This window comes from Lissotriton helveticus, chromosome 10 (assembly GCF_964261635.1).
Source record: "Lissotriton helveticus chromosome 10, aLisHel1.1, whole genome shotgun sequence".
NCBI lineage: Eukaryota > Metazoa > Chordata > Amphibia > Caudata > Salamandridae > Lissotriton > Lissotriton helveticus.
Genome location: NC_136071.1, coordinates 1,116,726,984 through 1,116,747,585, shown reverse-complemented (window position 1 = coordinate 1,116,747,585; position 20,602 = coordinate 1,116,726,984). Strand labels below are relative to the sequence as shown.

The following is a 20,602-nucleotide window of genomic DNA, read 5'->3' as shown; positions in this document are numbered from 1 at the left end:
AAATAGGTCTTTGTGGATAAAGTAGTTGTGGTACAGGTTGAATTGAAGCAATTCCAACAAGAAGATGTTAAAGTCCTGATTGATATCAGCCTGTAATAAGAAAAATTATATTGCTTCAATGCCTAAATCGTGGGGTATCGAAGTGTACAAGGCTGTCGCATCAATGGTGCATAAAAACATTTCTTCATTCCACTCTGTTAAAAGGTTCTGGATTTTTGTCAAGAATTCTGCAGTTTCCTTGATGTACGTGGACATTTTATGTACACAATCCTGTAGATTTTTTTATTTTTATTTATATATTTATTTATTTATATAGCACCAGAATCGACTCCCGTAAGGAGTATCTCTGCGCTTCAGACCGGCATCATAAATATATGCAAGTGAAGCTGGAATCAGAAATAGAAGAGGGTAGTCTTAAGCAGCTTTCTAAAATGGAGATGATTAGAACATTGTCTCAGGTGTAAAGGAAGCTCATTCCAATAACGTGGGCCAAGGTAGGAGAGGGATTTTCCTCCCAATCTTGCTTTCCTAACTCGGGGGACCTCCAACAGATGTTTGGAGCTAGAAAGGAGAGACCTTGAGGGTCCATACGGAATACAGACGGCTTAGTATAAGTGCCTTCTGACTAGATTCCGGGAGGAGAAGAAAGACTCGATGAAGTAGGCCTAAAGTATGAAAAGAGGAGCCCAGTGTCTGAGCAACGTGCTCCTTGAAAGTAAGGGCTTGGTCCAGACGGACACCTAGGTTCTTAACAGAGACTTTAGGAGCAGGAGGAGTACCGAAGTCAGTCGGCCACCACTCGAGCGACCGGAGTAAGGGGGCCTCTCCGAAGAGTAAAATCTCTGTTTTCCCGACATTACACTGGAGGAGATTACTCTTCATCTAGAGTGAGATGGCTGTCATTCCTGAAGAGAAGGTCGACTGTACAGAAGAAGTGAATTTATCAAAAAGGAAAAGCAGCTGTGTATCGTCGGCATATGATATTGGAATAAACCCAGATGTCTGTCTAAGTATTTGCCTACCGGTTCGTGAATTGATCCTCGTGTTGAAGCTATAGGTCTCATTGGTGGCTTTAATAAGTCTTTATGAACTTTGGGTAGCATTCATCAAGTGGGGCATTTGGGAAATTCTTGAATCAAGTATCTACGATCCATTTCAATGATAGTACCTGTGGTGATCGCTTTGTCGATTATTTCTCTAAGTTCACGTTGAAATATCTCGGTGAGATTATGTCCAATAATTAAGTATGTGGTTGGATCATGTACATGTTCATCAATTTTCTGGTTGTAATAAGATGTATCCATTAGGACCAATACACCTCCTTTATCTGCTTTGACACACACAGTGTATGTGTTGTTTACTAACCGTTGTAAGGTGCTCCTGTCTTTCATGGTAAAATTGGACTGTTTAGACTTGTTGTCTTTAAACAGGTGCTGTAAGTCATTCTTAACTAGGGTCTCAAAAGTTTCCAATACCTTATGGCTGGTTGGTGCCATGTAGGTGGTCTTGGGTTTCAGCCCTTTCAGAGTGTTATCTGTTTTTTCAAAAAGGTTCTGTGATGACATTGTCAAAGAAATGTCGCAGTCTTAGAGAGCGCATAAATCTGTATAAACTCACTTCAGCCTCTAAGATGTTAAGATTTATAGGTCGGTACGAACAATGTTCCTTTTTGTAAAACTGCAACCTCGTGTTGGTTCAAGTGAGTTGATGAAATGTTAATCACCAACTTATCTGGATCATTAGTTATTTCTGACTTCTGGTTACACATTCACGTACTAATATCATAGATGACCATGGAGCTACTACATAATGCTAGTTATTGTCCTCTACTTAATTAATGTCCAGTCATCAGTAGCTTCACCTATATGTTTAATTCAGGGAAATATCTAAGATTATTGATGGCTTCTGTGAGCAGCATTTGGTGAAGTCATTTCTCAATGCAGTATCACAAAGCAGGAGATCCATTTTGACTATTATGATCTCTTAGCAATTGAGACCAATATTCGTCCTTCTTTAGCAAGGCTGAGAACCCAGCCTTGGCACCAGGTGCCTACCTAATTCACTCTGATCTGGAGAAGTGATATCCATGCTCATCTTTTGACACAGCTGACATGGTGAAGACAGTCTTTCCACTTATTAGCCTGCGTGCTAGTATGCAGGGCCTCAAGTTAGTTGCTTTGATGGGAATATTTCTGACCTCCCTGAATTGTCCCTTCTGAATCTTACCTCAAATTTGTCCTACTCATTTTTTCTACGGTCTATGTGAGTCATTATGCCTCATAACCTGCTGCCTAATTTGCAAATTTTTTATTCACTGGGTCTGCCTGGATCTCTCACTAATAAACATTAGGCTATTCACAGTATCACAAAGTAGGCCACTAGGCTAATGCAAAAATGAGGAAAGCAATCAAGGTGTGAGGAAGAACAGGACGCAGAATATTGCAATATGGATAAGCGAATGTCAAAAGTCTAGGATTTGGCATTTTGTTTGTTTAGCTCTTATGTAGTCTGTGATGTTGCTAAGACAACTTCCATGCAGCAGGATGAAAGACAAATAGATATAGAAAAAACAGACTCATTAACGGAGGCCACCGCAAAGAACCTATCCTCTTTGGACACATGCTACTACTTTGCTGCAGAGGTGGCCAATTGAGCACTGCTGTCCTTGTCCCTCTACTCATAACCTACAGAAGCTGCCACGATTACCTTTAAGCAGAAAAGGCCACTCATTGAGAGGTCCAAGCTCTCACTAGGAATTGATGACCGTGCCTAGAACCCACTTTATATAATGGATTAATCTGAAGAGGTACAAACTAGGCCCTATTAGCAGTTTAGTGCGAAGTGTAATGCTGACATTCTGTTAAATGTGTTTGCTTCTTTCCAAAGCCTTTGTAAAGTAATATATGCACAAGTTAACAAGTTGGATATTCGTGAATTGATGAAAGACAGATTTTCTCCACCCTAAAGATTGCAGGTGAAGGCAGGCACACACAATGAAAACAATTTTAATTAAAGGCTTCTTACCATAGCAGAGGGTACAGTCTGAGATAATCCCTAAACGTTGATCCTCTGGTCTTCTCCAAACAAACACTTTAGATCTCCCTGTGGCATCCACCTAACAAAGAACAAAAATTGGTCTGTAAAGGCAGATGCAGCAAAGGCAATCAAAGTTAATATTTAACCCACTATACTATTACTAAAGTTAGGATAATTCCACTTGTGGATTTCCCTCTGGTTTCACGCATTCCTCCACAAATCAAAGGATTTTTCATTACCATCCAACTTTAAATCATGCGGTCTATTGTTGTGTGTTTTAAAGAGTTATTTGAGTGTAAGTGAACTTTAGCATCTCTTTTATGAATATTTTTTTATTTCATAGCCAAGCGCATTTCAAAGCTGCTTTCAGTGAATTATGATTTGCTTTTATATAGGAAAAAGGAGAAAAGAGAGTTTCATAAGTCCTTTGTTAGAGGCCTAACATATCAATATTTATTGCTATTTAATTCATTAATTTATTTGGCTGGGATTGCAGACCCCACAAATATGGGACTTTTATGGCACCTGGATTGAAAATGTGTTTGAAGGCAGAGGACACATTTGTATAGATCTGGGCATTTCATATGCACTGTAAATGTTATTTGAAATAAATAACACACTTTAAGATTGTTATCCTAGAACACTCCATCAGCTACTTTCTGTGGAAAGTTAGCTACTTTTTTCCAGACTAAAATCCAGGATATTTACTCTTCCTTCTCACCCTCGGGACCACTAGATTTACCTTCTCAGACAATGTGTGGGCCAAGTATGTGATCGTTCTTTCGCCCCTTTGGTCTAGAAGCATCTCTGGGGGAACTTAATAAAATTAAATCAGGGTCCCCGGCAGACCCATGTCCGGACAGATTCTTTAAGCTACTAGCCCCCTGGCTCAACCCTGCATTGAATGCTATTTGGAACTCCTTGTTAGTGATGGGCAGTTACCCTACCAGCTGGAAAATGCATTTGTTCAGCCAATTCCCAAGAAGATGCTGATCCAACAGAGCCCAAAAATGTTAGGCCAATTTCCCTCCTTCCTGTCCCAGCTAAACTTCTAGAAAAGGAAGTCCAGAAACAACTAGGGGACTTACTAGAGTCGAATCGTCATCTGCACGACTCCCAGACTGGATTTAGAGCCAGGTATAGCACGGAAACTGCTTTGTTGGAAGTTGCAGAGAGCATCCGTGAAATCTTAGACCAAGGAAGCTGTGCGAATCTGGTGCTGCTGGACTTATCCACAGCTTTTGATACAGTGTCACACAGGATCCTCCTAAACAGATTCAAATGTCATGGGGTGACGTGTATGCTTTGGACCTGGCTTCGCTCATTTCTAGAAGGACGCCCTCAGTAGGTGACCCTCCATCCTCATGTTTCCACCTCCAGCCCCCTTGTGTGTAGGTCCCGCAGGACTCGGCCTTAAGTCATGCTTTTTAATGTGTATCTCACCCCCCTTGCGGCAATTTTTGAGCAATATGAGGTGAAGGTCGTCTCCTATGCCGATGATACACAACTGGTGTTCTCCTTCAGAGATCACAGCGAGACGGCCTTTGTCAACTTTAAGAAGTTTCTTCTGAATATCTCGTCATGGAAGACAGAGAGCTGCTTGAAACTGAACACAGAAAAGACAGAGGTCTTGTTTTTCAACCAACCTACCACTCGCCTAGAGCTCTGATGGCCGGCTGAGTTAAATCCGCCCTTCTTCCTGTTGCTTCTACTAGGAATTTGGGCTTCAAGTTTGATGTGCAGTTGACTGGCAAAGTTCAACTCGCCCATGGTGCACAGTCAAAATATCGACTGGACATAATATCGAGTTTTAAATATCGAGTGGACAAAATATCGACTGGACAGAATATAGACATCAAAAATATCGTTTTTTAGGTAAGTAAAGTAATATCGACAGTTAAAAATATAGACAGTTAAAATATCCAAGTATATAATATAGGTTATTAAAATTATTAAATTTTTAATAATATTGAATTTTTTATAGTGTTTTTTTATGATATTATATGTGTGAAAAGTGTGTATTTATGTTATAAATAATTATAATGAATGACATTTTTCTTTTTTAATTTTTGCGTTATTTAATTCTGTAGCGGGTTGTGGGTTTATAGGGGAATAGGGTGGGAAGTAATTTAATTATAATTAATTAAATATGTAAATGTATTTATTGTTATTAATTTTTAATTATTTGTTAATTAATTTATATTTGGTAATTAATTACATTTTAATTGGCAATTAATTTAAATTAATTGAATAATTGTTAATTATGTTAATTTTTCTAATTTATTTTCTGTAGCGGGTTGTGGGTTTATAGGGGAATAGGGTGGGAAGTAATTTAATTATAATTAATTGAATATGTAAATTTATTATTGTTATTAATATTTAAGTATTTGTTAATTAATTTATATTTGGTAATTAATTACATTTTAATTGGCAATTAATTGTATTTAATTGATTAATTGCTAAATATGGTAATTTAATAATTTATATTATGTAGTGGGTTGTGGGTTTATAGGGGAATATGATGGGAAGTAATTTATTTATAATTAATTAAATAAATAAATTTATTTTATTGTATTTAATTAGAATATTTTGTAAATTAATTTGTAATTGTTAAATTATTAATTGTTAATTTGTAATTAATTTGTATTAATAGTTAAATAATTGTAATAATTAAATTTAATTTGTAATTTTAATTGATTAATTATTATATTATATTAAAATCGTAATTACTTTAAATTAATTTTTGATAGATATTAATGTATCTTTATTGAAATAATGTATGAAGTATTTAATTTCCCTACTGTTGCACTCTCTGGAGTGGGAATAGTAATTTTTACCCCTACGCTATCCAACGCTTTCCCTACTGTTGCACCCACTGGAGTGGGAATAGTAATTTTAACCCCTACGCTATCCAACACTTTCCCTACTGTTGCACCCACTGGAGTGGGAATAGTAATTTTTACCCCTACTGTTGGACAGGCCACATGAAGGGCCGCTCTCCCCCGGCCCAACCAGGCCCGAACCAGCCACGCAAGTACCACACACCACCATTACACGTCCACCGTCCCCGCAGGGACCCCTACACTCGAACCTGTTGACCGCGTAGGCCAACCCACTACCGGCCTGCGCGCCCATCCTGGGCGCCATCTTGGACACTCCACCACGAGGCCGCCTGGCCCCCGATCGACCTCAACCCTGGGCCTGGCCAGGCCTCAGACATTCCGGCACCAACATCCACCCAGGAGGTGAGCGGGCTACTTGGTCAGTCAATGGGAGCAAGAGGTGTCGATGGCTCTCCCCCGCCAAGTACCGCGCGCCCATCGCCTCCCCGGGCGCTGGCTCCACCCCCCTGCTGGGTGTCTGAACCCCCTCATCCCGGACCTCCCGACCTCCAAGTGCGAGGGTCCGGACATCAAAGCACACCAGCCCTATAACTGGGGCAGCTCCAGAGCCGGACGGGAGTTGTATCTTGGAGTCGAGAGACGCAAGGAAGAACTCATCCTTGACGGACTACTGGCGCTGCCGTAGCTCTGTCTTGTGCACCCTCGTCTTGCCTGCTGGCGCTGCCGCGGCTTTGGGAACCACCCTATCCTTCATCGTCGTCGGACCTGCTGGCGTGGCCGCGGACCGTTTGTAACCACCACCTTCATCGGGACCTGCTGGCTCTGCCGCGGACCGTCGTCTTCCTTCATCCATCTCGGGACCTGCTGGCTCCGCCGCGGCCCGTTCATCTACACCACCGAGCTCGAGGATTGAGAGCTATTTCCATCTCTTTGGTAACAAGACTGTCCCGCTACCCTTTTCCCAAACAGAGACCAGAATAGAGGGGACCCCTGAGTCCAGACCTCCTTGTACCATTCTACCGTACTTGAAGAATTGCCTATAAAGTATCGTTGAACTTTATCATTGTGTGGTGTCCGTCTGTGGGGGGGGAGTTACTTGTCTGTACGATTCACTGGAGACGGCTCTCCCCAGAGACCTCTCCCCTTATCCTCGGCCGACCCTCCCGGTCCGTCTAACATTGGTGGCCAGCGACGGGATCCGAATCACCGCATAAACCGTACAGAGAGTAGCTCACCCCACGGCGAATCACGATGTCAACTAAAGACAGCGGATCAACGGAGAAATTCCAGATGGAGAAATTGGACGAGTACAGCCATCGTGAACTTAAACAGTTCTGTATCGAATTAGGTATCGCTACCACCGGACTAAATACCAAAGATGACTTTAAGCAGGCCCTGGAATCTTGGGCAGAAACCGGGGCTGCCGGAACCCCCGATCAAGACATCGCAGCACAAACCCCCATGGCCCCTGAAGAACGAAGAACGGGTCTCTCGCCAGACGAGATACAGGAACGAGAAAGAACCCGACTACACGAGCTGGAAATGGCCCGGCTCAAAATGGACGTTGAACTAAAGTTGGCCGAACAGAAAATCAACTTAGAGCACCTGCGTCTCCGAGAAGAAAGAGAGGAGAAACAGAGACAAAGGGAGCTCGAGGAAAAGAAACTGGCATATGAACATGAGCGGAAATTAGCTGAAATCGACCTACGCAAACAGAATAAAGAAGCAGGGGTGCCCGAGCAACCCCACACTCCAGGGGCAACAGAGAAGAAGGTACACATCCCCAAGGATGTCGTTCGAGAATACTTCCGAGAGGACGACATCCAGCAATGGTTTAAGGCCTATGAAATCGCTATGACTGCACACCGGATCGATAGAAGCGATTGGGGAGCCGGTCTGTGGGGGAGATTCCTCAATGAGGGCCGCGACGCCCTGCTGCAACTCCCGGACCACCAGATGACCTCCTATGACCATATGAAAGCTGCACTCCTCACCCGCTATGGCCTCACACCCGAGATGTACCGTCAGAGGTTCCGAGACTGCACCCGCATCCCAGGTACAACTTGGGTGGACTATGTCAATTACTTTAGCCGAGCCTTCGAGGGCTGGATCAAAGGAAGCAAGGTCACAACCTACGAACAACTGTTCAATCTTATGGTATGGGAGCATCTGTCGAACAATTGCTTCATTGAACTTCGTCAGCACCTCCTCGACAGCAAGTTAACGGATCCCCGGCAGCTCGCAGCCGAAGCAGACCGGTGGGAGATCACCAGAGTGAGTCGAAATGGGTCCTCCGAACAGAACCGGAACAACAATGGTCAGCACCGTCCCCGAGGAGGTGGAGGCCAAGGACGCGGAAGAAGCAACGCTCCGGTCACCCTCACTACCAGCCCCACCCCCCCGGCCAACCGGGGCAGCACCCCAGCGCGACCGGGACATCGAGCCAATGTTACCTGCCATCGATGCCAACGAGTCGGACACTATGCAAACGACCCAAACTGCCCCCAGTACCAGAGCCCAAGACCCCGCCAAGTAGCCGCTGCTGCTCTGGGGGAGGAACAGATCTCAGAGGAACAAGAAGAATATGAACAGGAACACCAAGAATGGGAGCCAGCCGCCATGGCTCTCGCCTGCCTAGGGGGGAGAGACATGGTCCCGCGGGTCCCCCTACCCGCTAATACCCAGAAGTACAGCCAATGGGTGGGCATCAATGGACGCCGGGCTGAAGCCCTTCGTGACACTGGGGCCAGTGTAACAGCCGTCCGCTGTCACCTGGTGACCCCCGAACAATACTTACCAAACATTCTCTGCCCTGTACGTTCAGCCGATAACTCAGAAAGTCTGTGTCGGATGGCCTGCGTCCCCTTCGAATGGGGAGGGGTCTCCGGCATGTTGAAGGTGACGGTCCGAGATGATGCCCCCGTAGACTGCCTCCTGGGTAATGACCTGGAAAGCTCTCCATGGGCAGCAGTCGAACGAAAAGAGCACCTGGGGATGCTGGGCGTCCCGGACTGGGCGTGCGTCACCACCCGGTCCATGACCGCCCGTGCCAACACCCGCCCAGAGGAACTCGAATGGCCGGCGCCACCGCCTCCGGTCGCCCCCGCCGAAACCACCGACCGTGACGTCCCCCCCGAACCAGCTCAACCTCCAGACCTCGCTAACCTCGACCAGTGGCCTCAAGAGGGGGGGCCCACGCAAGAACAATTTCGCCAAGAACAAAAGACCTGTCCCTCCCTCGAGGGACTCCGCCAGCAAGCGCTAGCCCAAAGCGCAGGGGATACCACCGGAACTCACTGGGTCTACTGGGACAATGATCTGCTGTACAGTGAGCAAAGAATCGCGGAGCTGGGGGCCAGCCGAGTCCTAGTGGTACCCCTCCGTTTTAGAGACTTTCTGCTAAACCTGGCCCACGATGTCCCCCTGGCAGGACACTTGGGTCAAGACAAAACCTATAGCCGCCTGGTGACCCACTTCTTCTGGCCCAAAATGAGGGACAATGTACACCAGCATTGCCGATCTTGCCCCACGTGCCAAGCCAGTGGGAAGAGCGGCCGCAAACTGAAAGCCCCCCTGCAACCTTTTCCCGTGGTCACCACCCCGTTCGAGAGGGTCGGAATCGATATCGTAGGGCCCCTGGACCCGCGCACAAAACAAGGCCATCGATTCATCCTGGTGCTAGTGGACCACGCCACCCGCTACCCGGAGGCTGTGCCCCTGCGGACTGTGACAGCCCCGGTAGTCGGCCGGGCTCTGATGGGGATCTTCTCCCGGGTGGGCTTCCCCCGGGAGGTCGTCAGTGACAGAGGCACGAACTTTATTTCGAAATATATGAAATCTCTCTGGCAACAGTGCGGGGTTACCTACCGGTTCACGACCCCCTATCACCCTCAAGGAAACGGCCTCGTTGAGCGGTTCAACCGCACGCTCAAAGGGATGATCGGGGGGTTGGAAGAGCCCCTCCGTCGCCAGTGGGATGTGCTGCTGCCGTGCCTCCTCTTCGCATATCGAGAGGTTCCCCAGAAGTCCCTGGGCTTCAGCCCATTTGAACTGCTATATGGACACCCCGTGCGCGGGCCGCTCAGCCTAGTTAAGGAAGGCTGGGAGATGCCCCCTCTAAAGAACCCACCAGATGTTTTCCGCTACCTCCTAACACTCCGCAACCAGACCCGGCGATTCCGAGGACTAGCAAAAGCCAACCTAGAGGCCAGTCAAGAGGACATGAAAAGGTGGTATGACCGGAATGCCTCCTCCATCGAATTTGAACCTGGGCAACAGGTATGGGTGATGTCCCCCACCGAACCCTGCGCCCTACAAGACAAGTGGACAGGGCCCTTCAAAGTGGTCGAGCGCAAGGGTCCGGCTACCTATCTCATCGACTTGGAATCTTCCCGGAACCCCCTCCGGGTCCTCCACGCTAACAGACTGAAACCGCACTTTGTACGGACAGAACTCAGCCTCCTGATGGCCACAGACAATGGGGCTGAAGAGGACTCCGAGCCCCTCCCGGACCTCCTACGAACGCGGGAAAAAGATGGTTCCGTGGAGGGGGTCCGACTCTCAGAGGCCCTCACCCGAGAGCAACACCAGGAGTGCCAAGTTCTCCTGTCACAATTCGCCAGCCTGTTCTCCCTCACCCCAGGTGTCACTTCCTGGTGTACGCACGATGTGGACACGGGGGACAGCCCCCCTATCCGCCACCGGGCCTACCGCGTGCCAGATCGGGTACGGGCCTGCATCCAGGAGGAAGTAGCCAAAATGCTCACGCTCGGGGTCATCGAGCCCTCAGACAGCCCCTGGGCCAGCCCTGTAGTACTGGTCCCCAAAGCAGCTGCCCCCGGCACCACACCAGAACTCCGGTTCTGCGTCGACTACCGGGGCTTGAATGCGGTCACCAGGACAGACGCACATCCCATCCCCCGGGCAGATGAACTAATCGACCGCATGGGAGCTGCCCGCTACCTCAGTATCTTCGACCTGACGGCGGGCTACTGGCAAATCGGCCTCACACCCCGGGCACAAGAACGTTCTGCCTTTTCCACTCCCGATGGCCATTACCATTTCACAGTCATGCCCTTCGGCATGAAGAATGCCCCAGCAACATTCCAACGGCTCGTCAATCAGGTCCTGGCGGGGCTCGAAGGATTCAGCGCCGCCTACCTAGACGACATCGCTGTATACAGCAACCAGTGGTCCGAGCACCTCCACCACCTCCGAGCAGTGCTGCACGCCCTTCAGCAAGCTGGCCTCACGATCAAGGCCAGCAAATGTCAAATTGGGCAAGGGTCTGTAACCTACCTCGGGCACCAGGTGGGAAGCGGCCTGGTGGCCCCTCTGCAGCTAAAAATTGCCACCATCCAGTCCTGGCAGCCCCCCATTACCCAGACCGAGGTACGAGCCTTCCTGGGCCTCACGGGCTATTACCGAAGGTTCCTGAAAGACTATGGTACTATCGTGAGGCCCCTCACAGAGCTCACGTCAAAAAATCAGCCCCAGAAAGTCAACTGGACCCCAGAGTGTCAAGCTGCATTTGAACAATTGAAAGCCGCCATGTGCTCCGCCCCTGTGCTCCAGGCCCCCGACTACAGCCGGGAGTTCATCGTCCAGACGGATGCCTCCGACCATGGCATTGGGGCAGTCCTGTCTCAAGTGAACACCGAAGGCCGTGATCAGCCGGTGGCCTTCATCAGCCGGCGACTCCTACCACGGGAACAACGCTGGAGCACCATAGAGAGGGAGGCCTTCGCGGTGGTATGGGCCCTCAAGAAGCTCCGGCCCTACCTTTTTGGCACACCCTTTCGGGTACAGACCGACCACCGACCCCTGCAGTGGCTGATGCAGATGCGGGGGGAAAACCCGAAGTTACTACGCTGGTCCATCTCCCTACAAGGGATGGACTTCACAGTTGAACATCGGCCTGGGCCAGATCACGCCAACGCAGATGGCCTGTCCCGGTTCTTCCGCCTCGACGAGAAGAGTCCCCAAGAGAATGGGTAACTCTCCCCGCCTTCAGCTGGGGGGGACGCATGTTGGACAGGCCACATGAAGGGCCGCTCTCCCCCGGCCCAACCAGGCCCGAACCAGCCACGCAAGTACCACACACCACCATTATACGTCCACCGTCCCCGCAGGGACCCCTACACTCGAACCTGTTGACCGCGTAGGCCAACCCACTACCGGCCTGCGCGCCCATCCTGGGCGCCATCTTGGACACTCCACCACGAGGCCGCCTGGCCCCCGATCGACCTCAACCCTGGGCCTGGCCAGGCCTCAGACATTCCGGCACCAACATCCACCCAGGAGGTGAGCGGGCTACTTGGTCAGTCAATGGGAGCAAGAGGTGTCGATGGCTCTCCCCCGCCAAGTACCGCGCGCCCATCGCCTCCCCGGGCGCTGGCTCCACCCCCCTGCTGGGTGTCTGAACCCCCTCATCCCGGACCTCCCGACCTCCAAGTGCGAGGGTCCGGACATCAAAGCACACCAGCCCTATAACTGGGGCAGCTCCAGAGCCGGACGGGAGTTGTATCTTGGAGTCGAGAGACGCAAGGAAGAACTCATCCTTGACGGACTACTGGCGCTGCCGTAGCTCTGTCTTGTGCACCCTCGTCTTGCCTGCTGGCGCTGCCGCGGCTTTGGGAACCACCCTATCCTTCATCGTCGTCGGGACCTGCTGGCGTGGCCGCGGACCGTTTGTAACCACCACCTTCATCGGGACCTGCTGGCTCTGCCGCGGACCGTCGTCTTCCTTCATCCATCTCGGGACCTGCTGGCTCCGCCGCGGCCCGTTCATCTACACCACCGAGCTCGAGGATTGAGAGCTATTTCCATCTCTTTGGTAACAAGACTGTCCCGCTACCCTTTTCCCAAACAGAGACCAGAATAGAGGGGACCCCTGAGTCCAGACCTCCTTGTACCATTCTACCGTACTTGATGAATTGCCTATAAAGTATCGTTGAACTTTATCATTGTGTGGTGTCCGTCTGTGGGGGGGGGAGTTACTTGTCTGTACGATTCACTGGAGACGGCTCTCCCCGGAGACCTCTCCCCTTATCCTCGGCCGACCCTCCCGGTCCGTCTAACACCTACGCTCTCCAACACTTTCCCTACTGTTGCACCCACTGGAGTGGGAATAGTAATTTTAACCCCTACGCTATCCAACATCTTCCCTACTGTTGCACCCACTGGAGTGGGAATAGTAATTTTTACCCCTACGCTATCCAACACTTTCCCTACTGTTGCACCCACTGGAGTGGGAATAGTAAATTTAACCCCTACGCTATCCAACGTTTTCCCTACTGTTGCACCCACTAGGGTGGGAATAGTAATTTTTACCCCTACGCTATCCAACGCTTTCCTCACTGTTGCACCCACTGGAGTGGGAATAGTAATTTTTACCCCTACGCTATCCAACGCTTTCCCTACTGTTGCACCCACTGGAGTGGGAATAGTAATTTTTACCTCTACGCTATCCAACGCTTTCCCTACTGCTGCACTTTTTGGAGTGGGAATAGTAATTTAAACACCTACGCTATCCAACGCTTTCCCTACTGTTGCACTCTTTGGAGTGGGAATAGTAATTTTTACCCCTACGCTATCCAACGTTTTCCCTACTGTTGCACCCACTGGAGTGGGAATAGTAATTTTTACCCCTACGCTATCCAACGTTTTCCCTACTGTTGCACTCACTGGAGTGGGAATAGTAATTTTAACCGCTACGCTATCCAACGCTTTCCCTACTGTTGCACTCTTTGGAGTGGAAATAGTAATTTAAACCCCTACGCTCTCCAACACTTTCCCTACTGTTGCACCCACTGGAGTGGGAATAGTAATTTTAACCCCTACGCTATCCAACATCTTCCCTACTGTTGCACCCACTGGAGTGGGAATAGTAATTTTTACCCCTACGCTATCCACCACTTTCCCTACTGTTGCACCCACTGGAGTGGGAATAGTAATTTTTACCCCTACGCTATCCAACACTTTCCCTACTGTTGCACTCACTGGAGTGGGAATAGTAATTTTAACCCCTACGCTATCCAACGCTTTCCCTACTGTTGCACCCACTGGAGTGGGAATAGTAATTTTTACCCCTACGCTATCCAACGCTTTCCTCACTGTTGCACCCACTGGAGTGGGAATAGTAATTTTTACCCCTACGCTATCCAACGCTTTCCCTACTGTTGCACCCACTGGAGTGGGAATAGTAATTTTTACCTCTACGCTATCCAACGCTTTCCCTACTGCTGCACTTTTTGGAGTGGGAATAGTAATTTAAACACCTACGCTATCCAACGCTTTCCCTACTGTTGCACTCTTTGGAGTGGGAATAGTAATTTTTACCCCTACGCTATCCAACGTTTTCCCTACTGTTGCACCCACTGGAGTGGGAATAGTAATTTTTACCCCTACGCTATCCAACGTTTTCCCTACTGTTGCACTCACTGGAGTGGGAATAGTAATTTTAACCGCTACGCTATCCAACGCTTTCCCTACTGTTGCACTCTTTGGAGTGGAAATAGTAATTTAAACCCCTACGCTATTCAACGCTTTCCCTACTGTTGCACTCTTTGGAGTGGGAACAGTAATTTAAACCCCTACGCTATCCAACGCTTTCCCTACTGTTGCAGTATTTGGAGTGGGAATAGTAATTTTAACCCCTACGCTATCCAACTCTTTCCCTACTGTTGCACCCACTGGAGTGGGAATAGTAATTTTTACCCCTACCCTATCCAACGCTTTCCTCACTGTTGCACCCACTGGAGTGGGAATAGTATTTTTTCCCCCTACGCTATCCAACGCTTTCCTCACTGTTGCACCCACTGGAGTAGGAATAGTATTTTTTACATTTTGCTATTGTACGTTAATAATATTGGATATTATTAAATTATATTATGTTAATATATATATATATATATGTTTTAACAAATATGATTGTTAATTTTTTTTATAACTTTTTTTAAATATTTAATTCTTATTAGTTAATTTAAGTATTTTTAAGTATATTTTAGTAATTAATTTTACATTTTAATTTAATTTAACACTGTTTTTAATAAAGTCGATATTTTTTAAAACTATATTTTTGTAAACGATATTTTGTACTCGATATTTTTGTACTTACCTGTTTGTAGATACAAACTCGTTATTTTGTCTGTAGATATTTTTTCCTCGATATTTTTGTTAGTCGATATTTTGTCAGTCGATATTTTTTCAGTGATCCCTCGCCCATGTCTCTGTGCAATGCTTTTGGAAGTTGAAGGCTCTACGGAGCTTCCTTCATTATCTGCAGATGGTGCATGAATTGGTCCTGAGTATTTGCTCAGAAGGCTGCAGATTATTCGAAATGCGGCAGCTAGGCTTGTTCGGAATGTGCCAATGCGTCACCACATAACCCATTTGCTCAGTCTACATTGGATGCCCGTGAAAAGAAGAATAAACTATAAAGCACTCACTTTGGCTCATAGAGCAATGAATGACACTGGTCCGCAGTATTTGAGGCAAAGACTTCAACAATATAGTAAGAATAGAGTACTCAGATCGAATGATCAGAAACTTCTGGTCATTCCACGATTTGCAAAGGCCAGGCTTGATGGCCGGGCCTTTGCAGTTAAAACCGCGTCACTCTGGAACTCTATGCCTGAACATTTGGGACGACTAATTCGGAATCCATGTTTAAGAAAGCCTTAAAAACATGGCTCTTCGGTCATCCCTAAAGCTCCCTGCTCATCTGATTCCACACCTAGGTCAATTGCACTACTAGCGTCAGGACACCTCCGTTGGAGGAACCCGTGCGCTCTACAAACTGCAATAATAATAATAATAATAAATGTTAATTGAAATAAATGACACATTTTAAGATTGTTATCCTAGAACACACTGGATATGTATAAGAATGTGTAGTTGGTAAATCACATTTTGACTTCAATCCACGAATAATTAAGGTATAGCATTGTTGATGGAATCTCAAATGTTTAGAGGAAATCGAACAGTGCACATATATGATGGGATAATCCTGTAGAATGTACCAAATGGTACCAAAATTAGTTAGTAGGGAACATGTATTATGTAGGTAAACAGAATTGCCAATGCTGCAGAAGTACATTTAACCCGTTGGCTGCGGGGGTTATTCCCCCGCTGTGCTGGGGCTGGGGGGGCGCGCACAGCGTCCCGGTGCTCGTGACGAGCTCAGCTCATCATGAGCCACGGCGCTCATGTGCTCATGACGCGCTCAGCTCGTCACAGCCACACCCGTTTCCTCAGAACGCACAGCACAGCATGGGAATTAGCCCCGCGTGAGAGCGTTATGACCGTTATGACAATCTCAGCTCGTCATGAGCACACGGGAACCGTGGCTCATGACGAGCTGAGCTCGTCATGAGCATGGGAGGGGTTAAGACTGCAGCTGCAGTGCTGTTTAAAAAGACACCAGTCTTTTGGTAGCTCTGTGTTACTGAAAACTATTTTACAAATTAAAAAACGAAATGCCATATTTTGAGATTAACCTCAGCTTCAATTATATCATAAACAACTATTTTTTAATTCTATAGTGCAATTCACAACTGAACTGGTGTTGTTATCTTCAAAGGATCAACGGGTACTTTGATTGATTGTGATACTGGTGTAGGTAATATGCAGGAAGCTCAAACAAAGTCCTAGGACACATTTTCTGGACCAAACAATAGAATAGGTGTTTACATAGATAGAAATATTCAGTTATATTGAACATACTCAAACTAATGAAGTGATATGTAGGCAAAAACTGGTCCAGTGATATCGAATACTTAAGAAAAAACAGGTGTTATTTAGCAGGTGTGTTTATCCATGTATTAGTAAGCACTTATAGAGATCCTATGAATTTAAATGCTAGATTGTGCATATATTGGATACACTTTGACTAATAGCTAAATCATAAGTTTGTGCTTTCTGTGAAAGTGTGATCAACTTATCCATTTGTTTTCTATTTGAAATTGTATTTTTCTCTTTCTAGTTTGGAAATGCATGATATTTTCTCAGCATTACAAATATATACAACATTTAATAAACAGGTTAATAATCAACCAATCAATCAGTCAGTCACTTGTAAAGTCCACTACTCACCTGTGAGGGTCTCAAGGCGCTGAGGGGGGAGGGGCAGCTACTTAATTGGTTATTAACCCCTCCCATGCTCATGACGAGCTGAGCTTGTCATGAGCCACGGTTCCCGTGTGCTCATGACGAGCTGAGCTCGTCATAACTGTTAGAATGCTCACATGCGGGGCTAATCACCCCGCTGTGCTGAGCGTTCTGAGGAAACGTGTGTGGCCATGACGAGCTGAGCTCGTCACGAGCACTAGGGCGCTATGCGCGCCCCCCGACCCCCAGCACAGCGGAGGAATAACCCCCGCAGCCAACGGGTTAAAGAGTAATTTGAACTATGTGAGAAATCACCATCCTAATGAAACTCCATTGGCTCCCCTTGCTGGCATGCACAATCTTCAAAACCAGATGCATCATTCAAAAAGTCATCATGACCTGCACCCCTGCTTATCTTACAGACAAGTCAACCATCTATTGTGGTTCTGAGCAGCTGCAGTCAGGACTCCATCAGAGTGCAGACTAAGAAGTAAAAATAAAGAAAAAACACTGTAGCAGGCCTTTTCCATCTATGTCCCCCAAATCTAGAATAACATTCCGTTATCCATCATGCCTGTTCTAATGCTGTTACAATTTCAGAAAGAGCTGAAGATGCACCTTTTTAAAGAATACTGCACCAGAATGTATTAACAGCGCACATACCAGCTATGTCCGCTGACTTTATGCTGAACTTTGAGCGTGTGCAACACTCCTCTGGTTTTTGGCTAGGCTAGGTGCACGCTATAAAAATGCCACATACATACACCTGTAAAATCAGTATGTAAAATTGTAATAAAACTGCCTTTTCTGTGTTTCTTTACTATAGGTATTCTGCTATATCAGTATTCCTACGATATGTGTAGTTATAATGCAGAATGTCTTCAAGTTAATCACAATATTTCTATATATATTTCTCAATCAATCAATCAGGGTTTTTATAGAGCATGGCTAATCACCCGTTATGGGATCAAGGCGCTGGGAAGGGGTTCTGCAGTTGTCGAAAAGTCAGGTCTTAAGGTTCTTCCTGAATTGAGGCAGTGAAGGTGATTGCCTGAGATGTAAAGGGAGCAAGTTCCAGGTCTTCACAGCACGGTAGGAAAAGGATCTTTCCGTTGCGGATCCATGGGATAAAGGCCATGGCCAGTTTGGCGGGATGTCTGGTGGATGTGTAGAAGGAGAGGTGGTGGTTGACGTATGTAGGTCAGATGTTGAGGACAGCTTTGTAGGCGTGTATGAGCAGCTTGAACATGATTATTTTGTTGATCGGGTGCCAGTGAAGGACTCTAAGGTGACCAGCGATGTGGCTGTGGATGCCCAGGATAAGTCTGGTTGAGGCTTTCTGGATGCTCTGCAATTTCTTTTGGAGTTTTTGGGTAGCACTGGCATAGAATGAGTTGCCATAGTCAAGCTTGCTGCTGACGAGTGATTGGGTGACCGTTCTCCTGGACTCGCTGCGGAGCTACTTGAAAATCTTCTAAAGCAGGCAAAGCGTGTGGAAGCAGGAGGGCGAGGCATCAGCGATTTAGTAGTTCATTGAGAGAGAAGAGTCGAGGATGATCCAGAGGTTGCATGCATGGTTGGTGGGTGTGGGGGGTTCTGAGCGCTGCGGGCCACTAGGAGTTGTCGCAGTTTGAGGCTGCTGTCCTTCATCCATGCAGCAACAGCTTTCATCCCATTGTGAAAGTTGCTCTTAGAGGCTGTAGGTTCTTCGGTGAGAGAAAGAATCAGCTGGGTGTTGATGGCTTAGAAGATGACGTTGAGTCTGTGGTTTCTGACGATGGCTGCAAGCGGAGCCATATATATGTTGAAGAGAGTGCGACTCAGAGAGGAGCCTTGAGAAACTCTGCAGCTGACCTCTATAGGTTCTGAGGAGAACAGTGGGAGCTTGAGGGTTCGCTGGTGAAGAAGGAGAGGATCTACTCTAAGGTTTTTGTCATGGATGCCGGCATCTTGGAGTCTTGTGCAGAGGGTGTGATGGGAGACAGTGTTGAAGGCAGTAAGGAGGACCAGGAGAATGAGGGCTTCGGTTTTGCCTTGATCAAGGACATTGCGGATGTCGTCTGTGGTAGCAAGGAGTGCAGTCTCAGTGCTGTGGTTGCTTCTGAAGCCTGAGTAGGAGGCGTCCAGGGTGTGGTTTGTTTTGATGAATTCGATGAGTTGGGCGTTGATAGCTTTCTCAATTACTTTGGCTGGGAAGGGGAGCAGAGAGATGGGTCTGTAATTCTTGAGGTCCATCGGGTCGGCGAAGGTTTTTTTTAGCAGGAGATTGATCTCTGCATGTTTCCAGTATTCAGAGAAAGTGGTAGACTCAATAGAGTAGTTGATGGTGCGGCACAGTCTGGGAGCGATGGTGATGCTGGCTCGGTTGAAAATGTGTTGGGGAGCAAGGGGTGGAAGGGGCTCCAGAGTGGGTGTTTTAATGATCCTTAGGATGTTGTCAGTGGAAAGGGTGGTCCAGTTGTGCAGGGGAAGCTGGGGTCTAGAGCATTTGGGTGCAGTGGTGGCGGGTAGGGTGGGTCCTGGGTTTTGATGCTGTCAGATATAATTGATCTTGCAGTGGACGAAAGTGGCAAGTTCGTCACAGAGGTCCTGGGAGGGGGGATGTCTGTGGTTTGGTGAATTCTTTGATCACAGTAAAAAGTTATTTGCTGTTGTGTGCATTGGTGTTGATATGTTCATGTATGACAGTTTTCTTTGTGGTTCTGATGAGGTGGTGGTGTGTGGTGACGGTGGTTTTGGAGCCTGCATGGTCAGCCAAGGTCTTGCTGCTCCTCTATCTTCTCTCAAGCAGTCTGCAGGTGCGCCTGAAATCTTGCAGGGTGGGGGAGAACCAGCTGGCTTTTTCAGATGGCTGCTTGCTGGAGGGTTTCCTGAGGGGAGCCAGTTTGTTGGCGCAGTCGGAGATCCATAGGAAGAGGGTTCTGGCGCTGTGAGACCTACGGGTGATACATGCGCCTAATAAATGCCAAAAACATACGTACATACAATACATGCTGAGGCATTGGCATCGATGGAGGTCGGTGTGAGGTTTTTGTGGAGGCAGGTCATGAGGGATGTGATATGTGAGGTCATAAGCAGCACATTGTGGGGGCGTAAGTGATAGTATCATGACCCTGCCACGCTTTACAACTACATGGAATATCCTTAGCTGCTCCCTGGCGTGTCTTAACAGTTTCCATACTCCTGGACATATGCCACTATTTCCTAACAAGCAGACTGCTACCCGTGTGGTACACCCATTATTGACACTCTTGTGACACTGAACATTGCCAGAAGCACATTACCATAAACAGAAACAAACTTACTCATGACTCTTACCTACACAAAGGAAGGCACTCAAGGAAAAGCATGTGGGAAATGCTTAGTCCTCTTTTTATGTTGTTTATTCTCTCCAGCTCAAAACTGAGTCCTTTATTTATTTGAGTGCCCTGACGTGCAGCCAATAACGGAAATGAACGGTGGCTATATAAAATAGCCCGCCCTCCACTGGACGCGGGGTATTTGGAGTTAGGAGTTCAACTCGCCGCAAATCTTGGTTGCGGCCCCTTTTAGATCGGGAGGAGCCAGTGGTTTTCGTCACGGTATGGCAGTGAGCAGAAAAAACATAGAGGAAG

General features: G+C 47.3%; 1 protein-coding gene across 1 annotated transcript in view; it reads right to left on the bottom strand.

Annotated features, from left to right (window-relative positions):
- LOC144784828 (collagen alpha-4(VI) chain-like) overlaps positions 1–20,602 on the bottom strand; it is a 509,156-nt gene that overhangs the window by 93,145 nt on the left and 395,409 nt on the right. Inside the window, exon 37 of the mRNA XM_078663887.1 lies at positions 3,025–3,115. Coding sequence (XP_078520013.1) covers positions 3,025–3,115 — 91 coding nt within the window. The remainder of the gene's footprint in view (positions 1–3,024; positions 3,116–20,602) is intronic.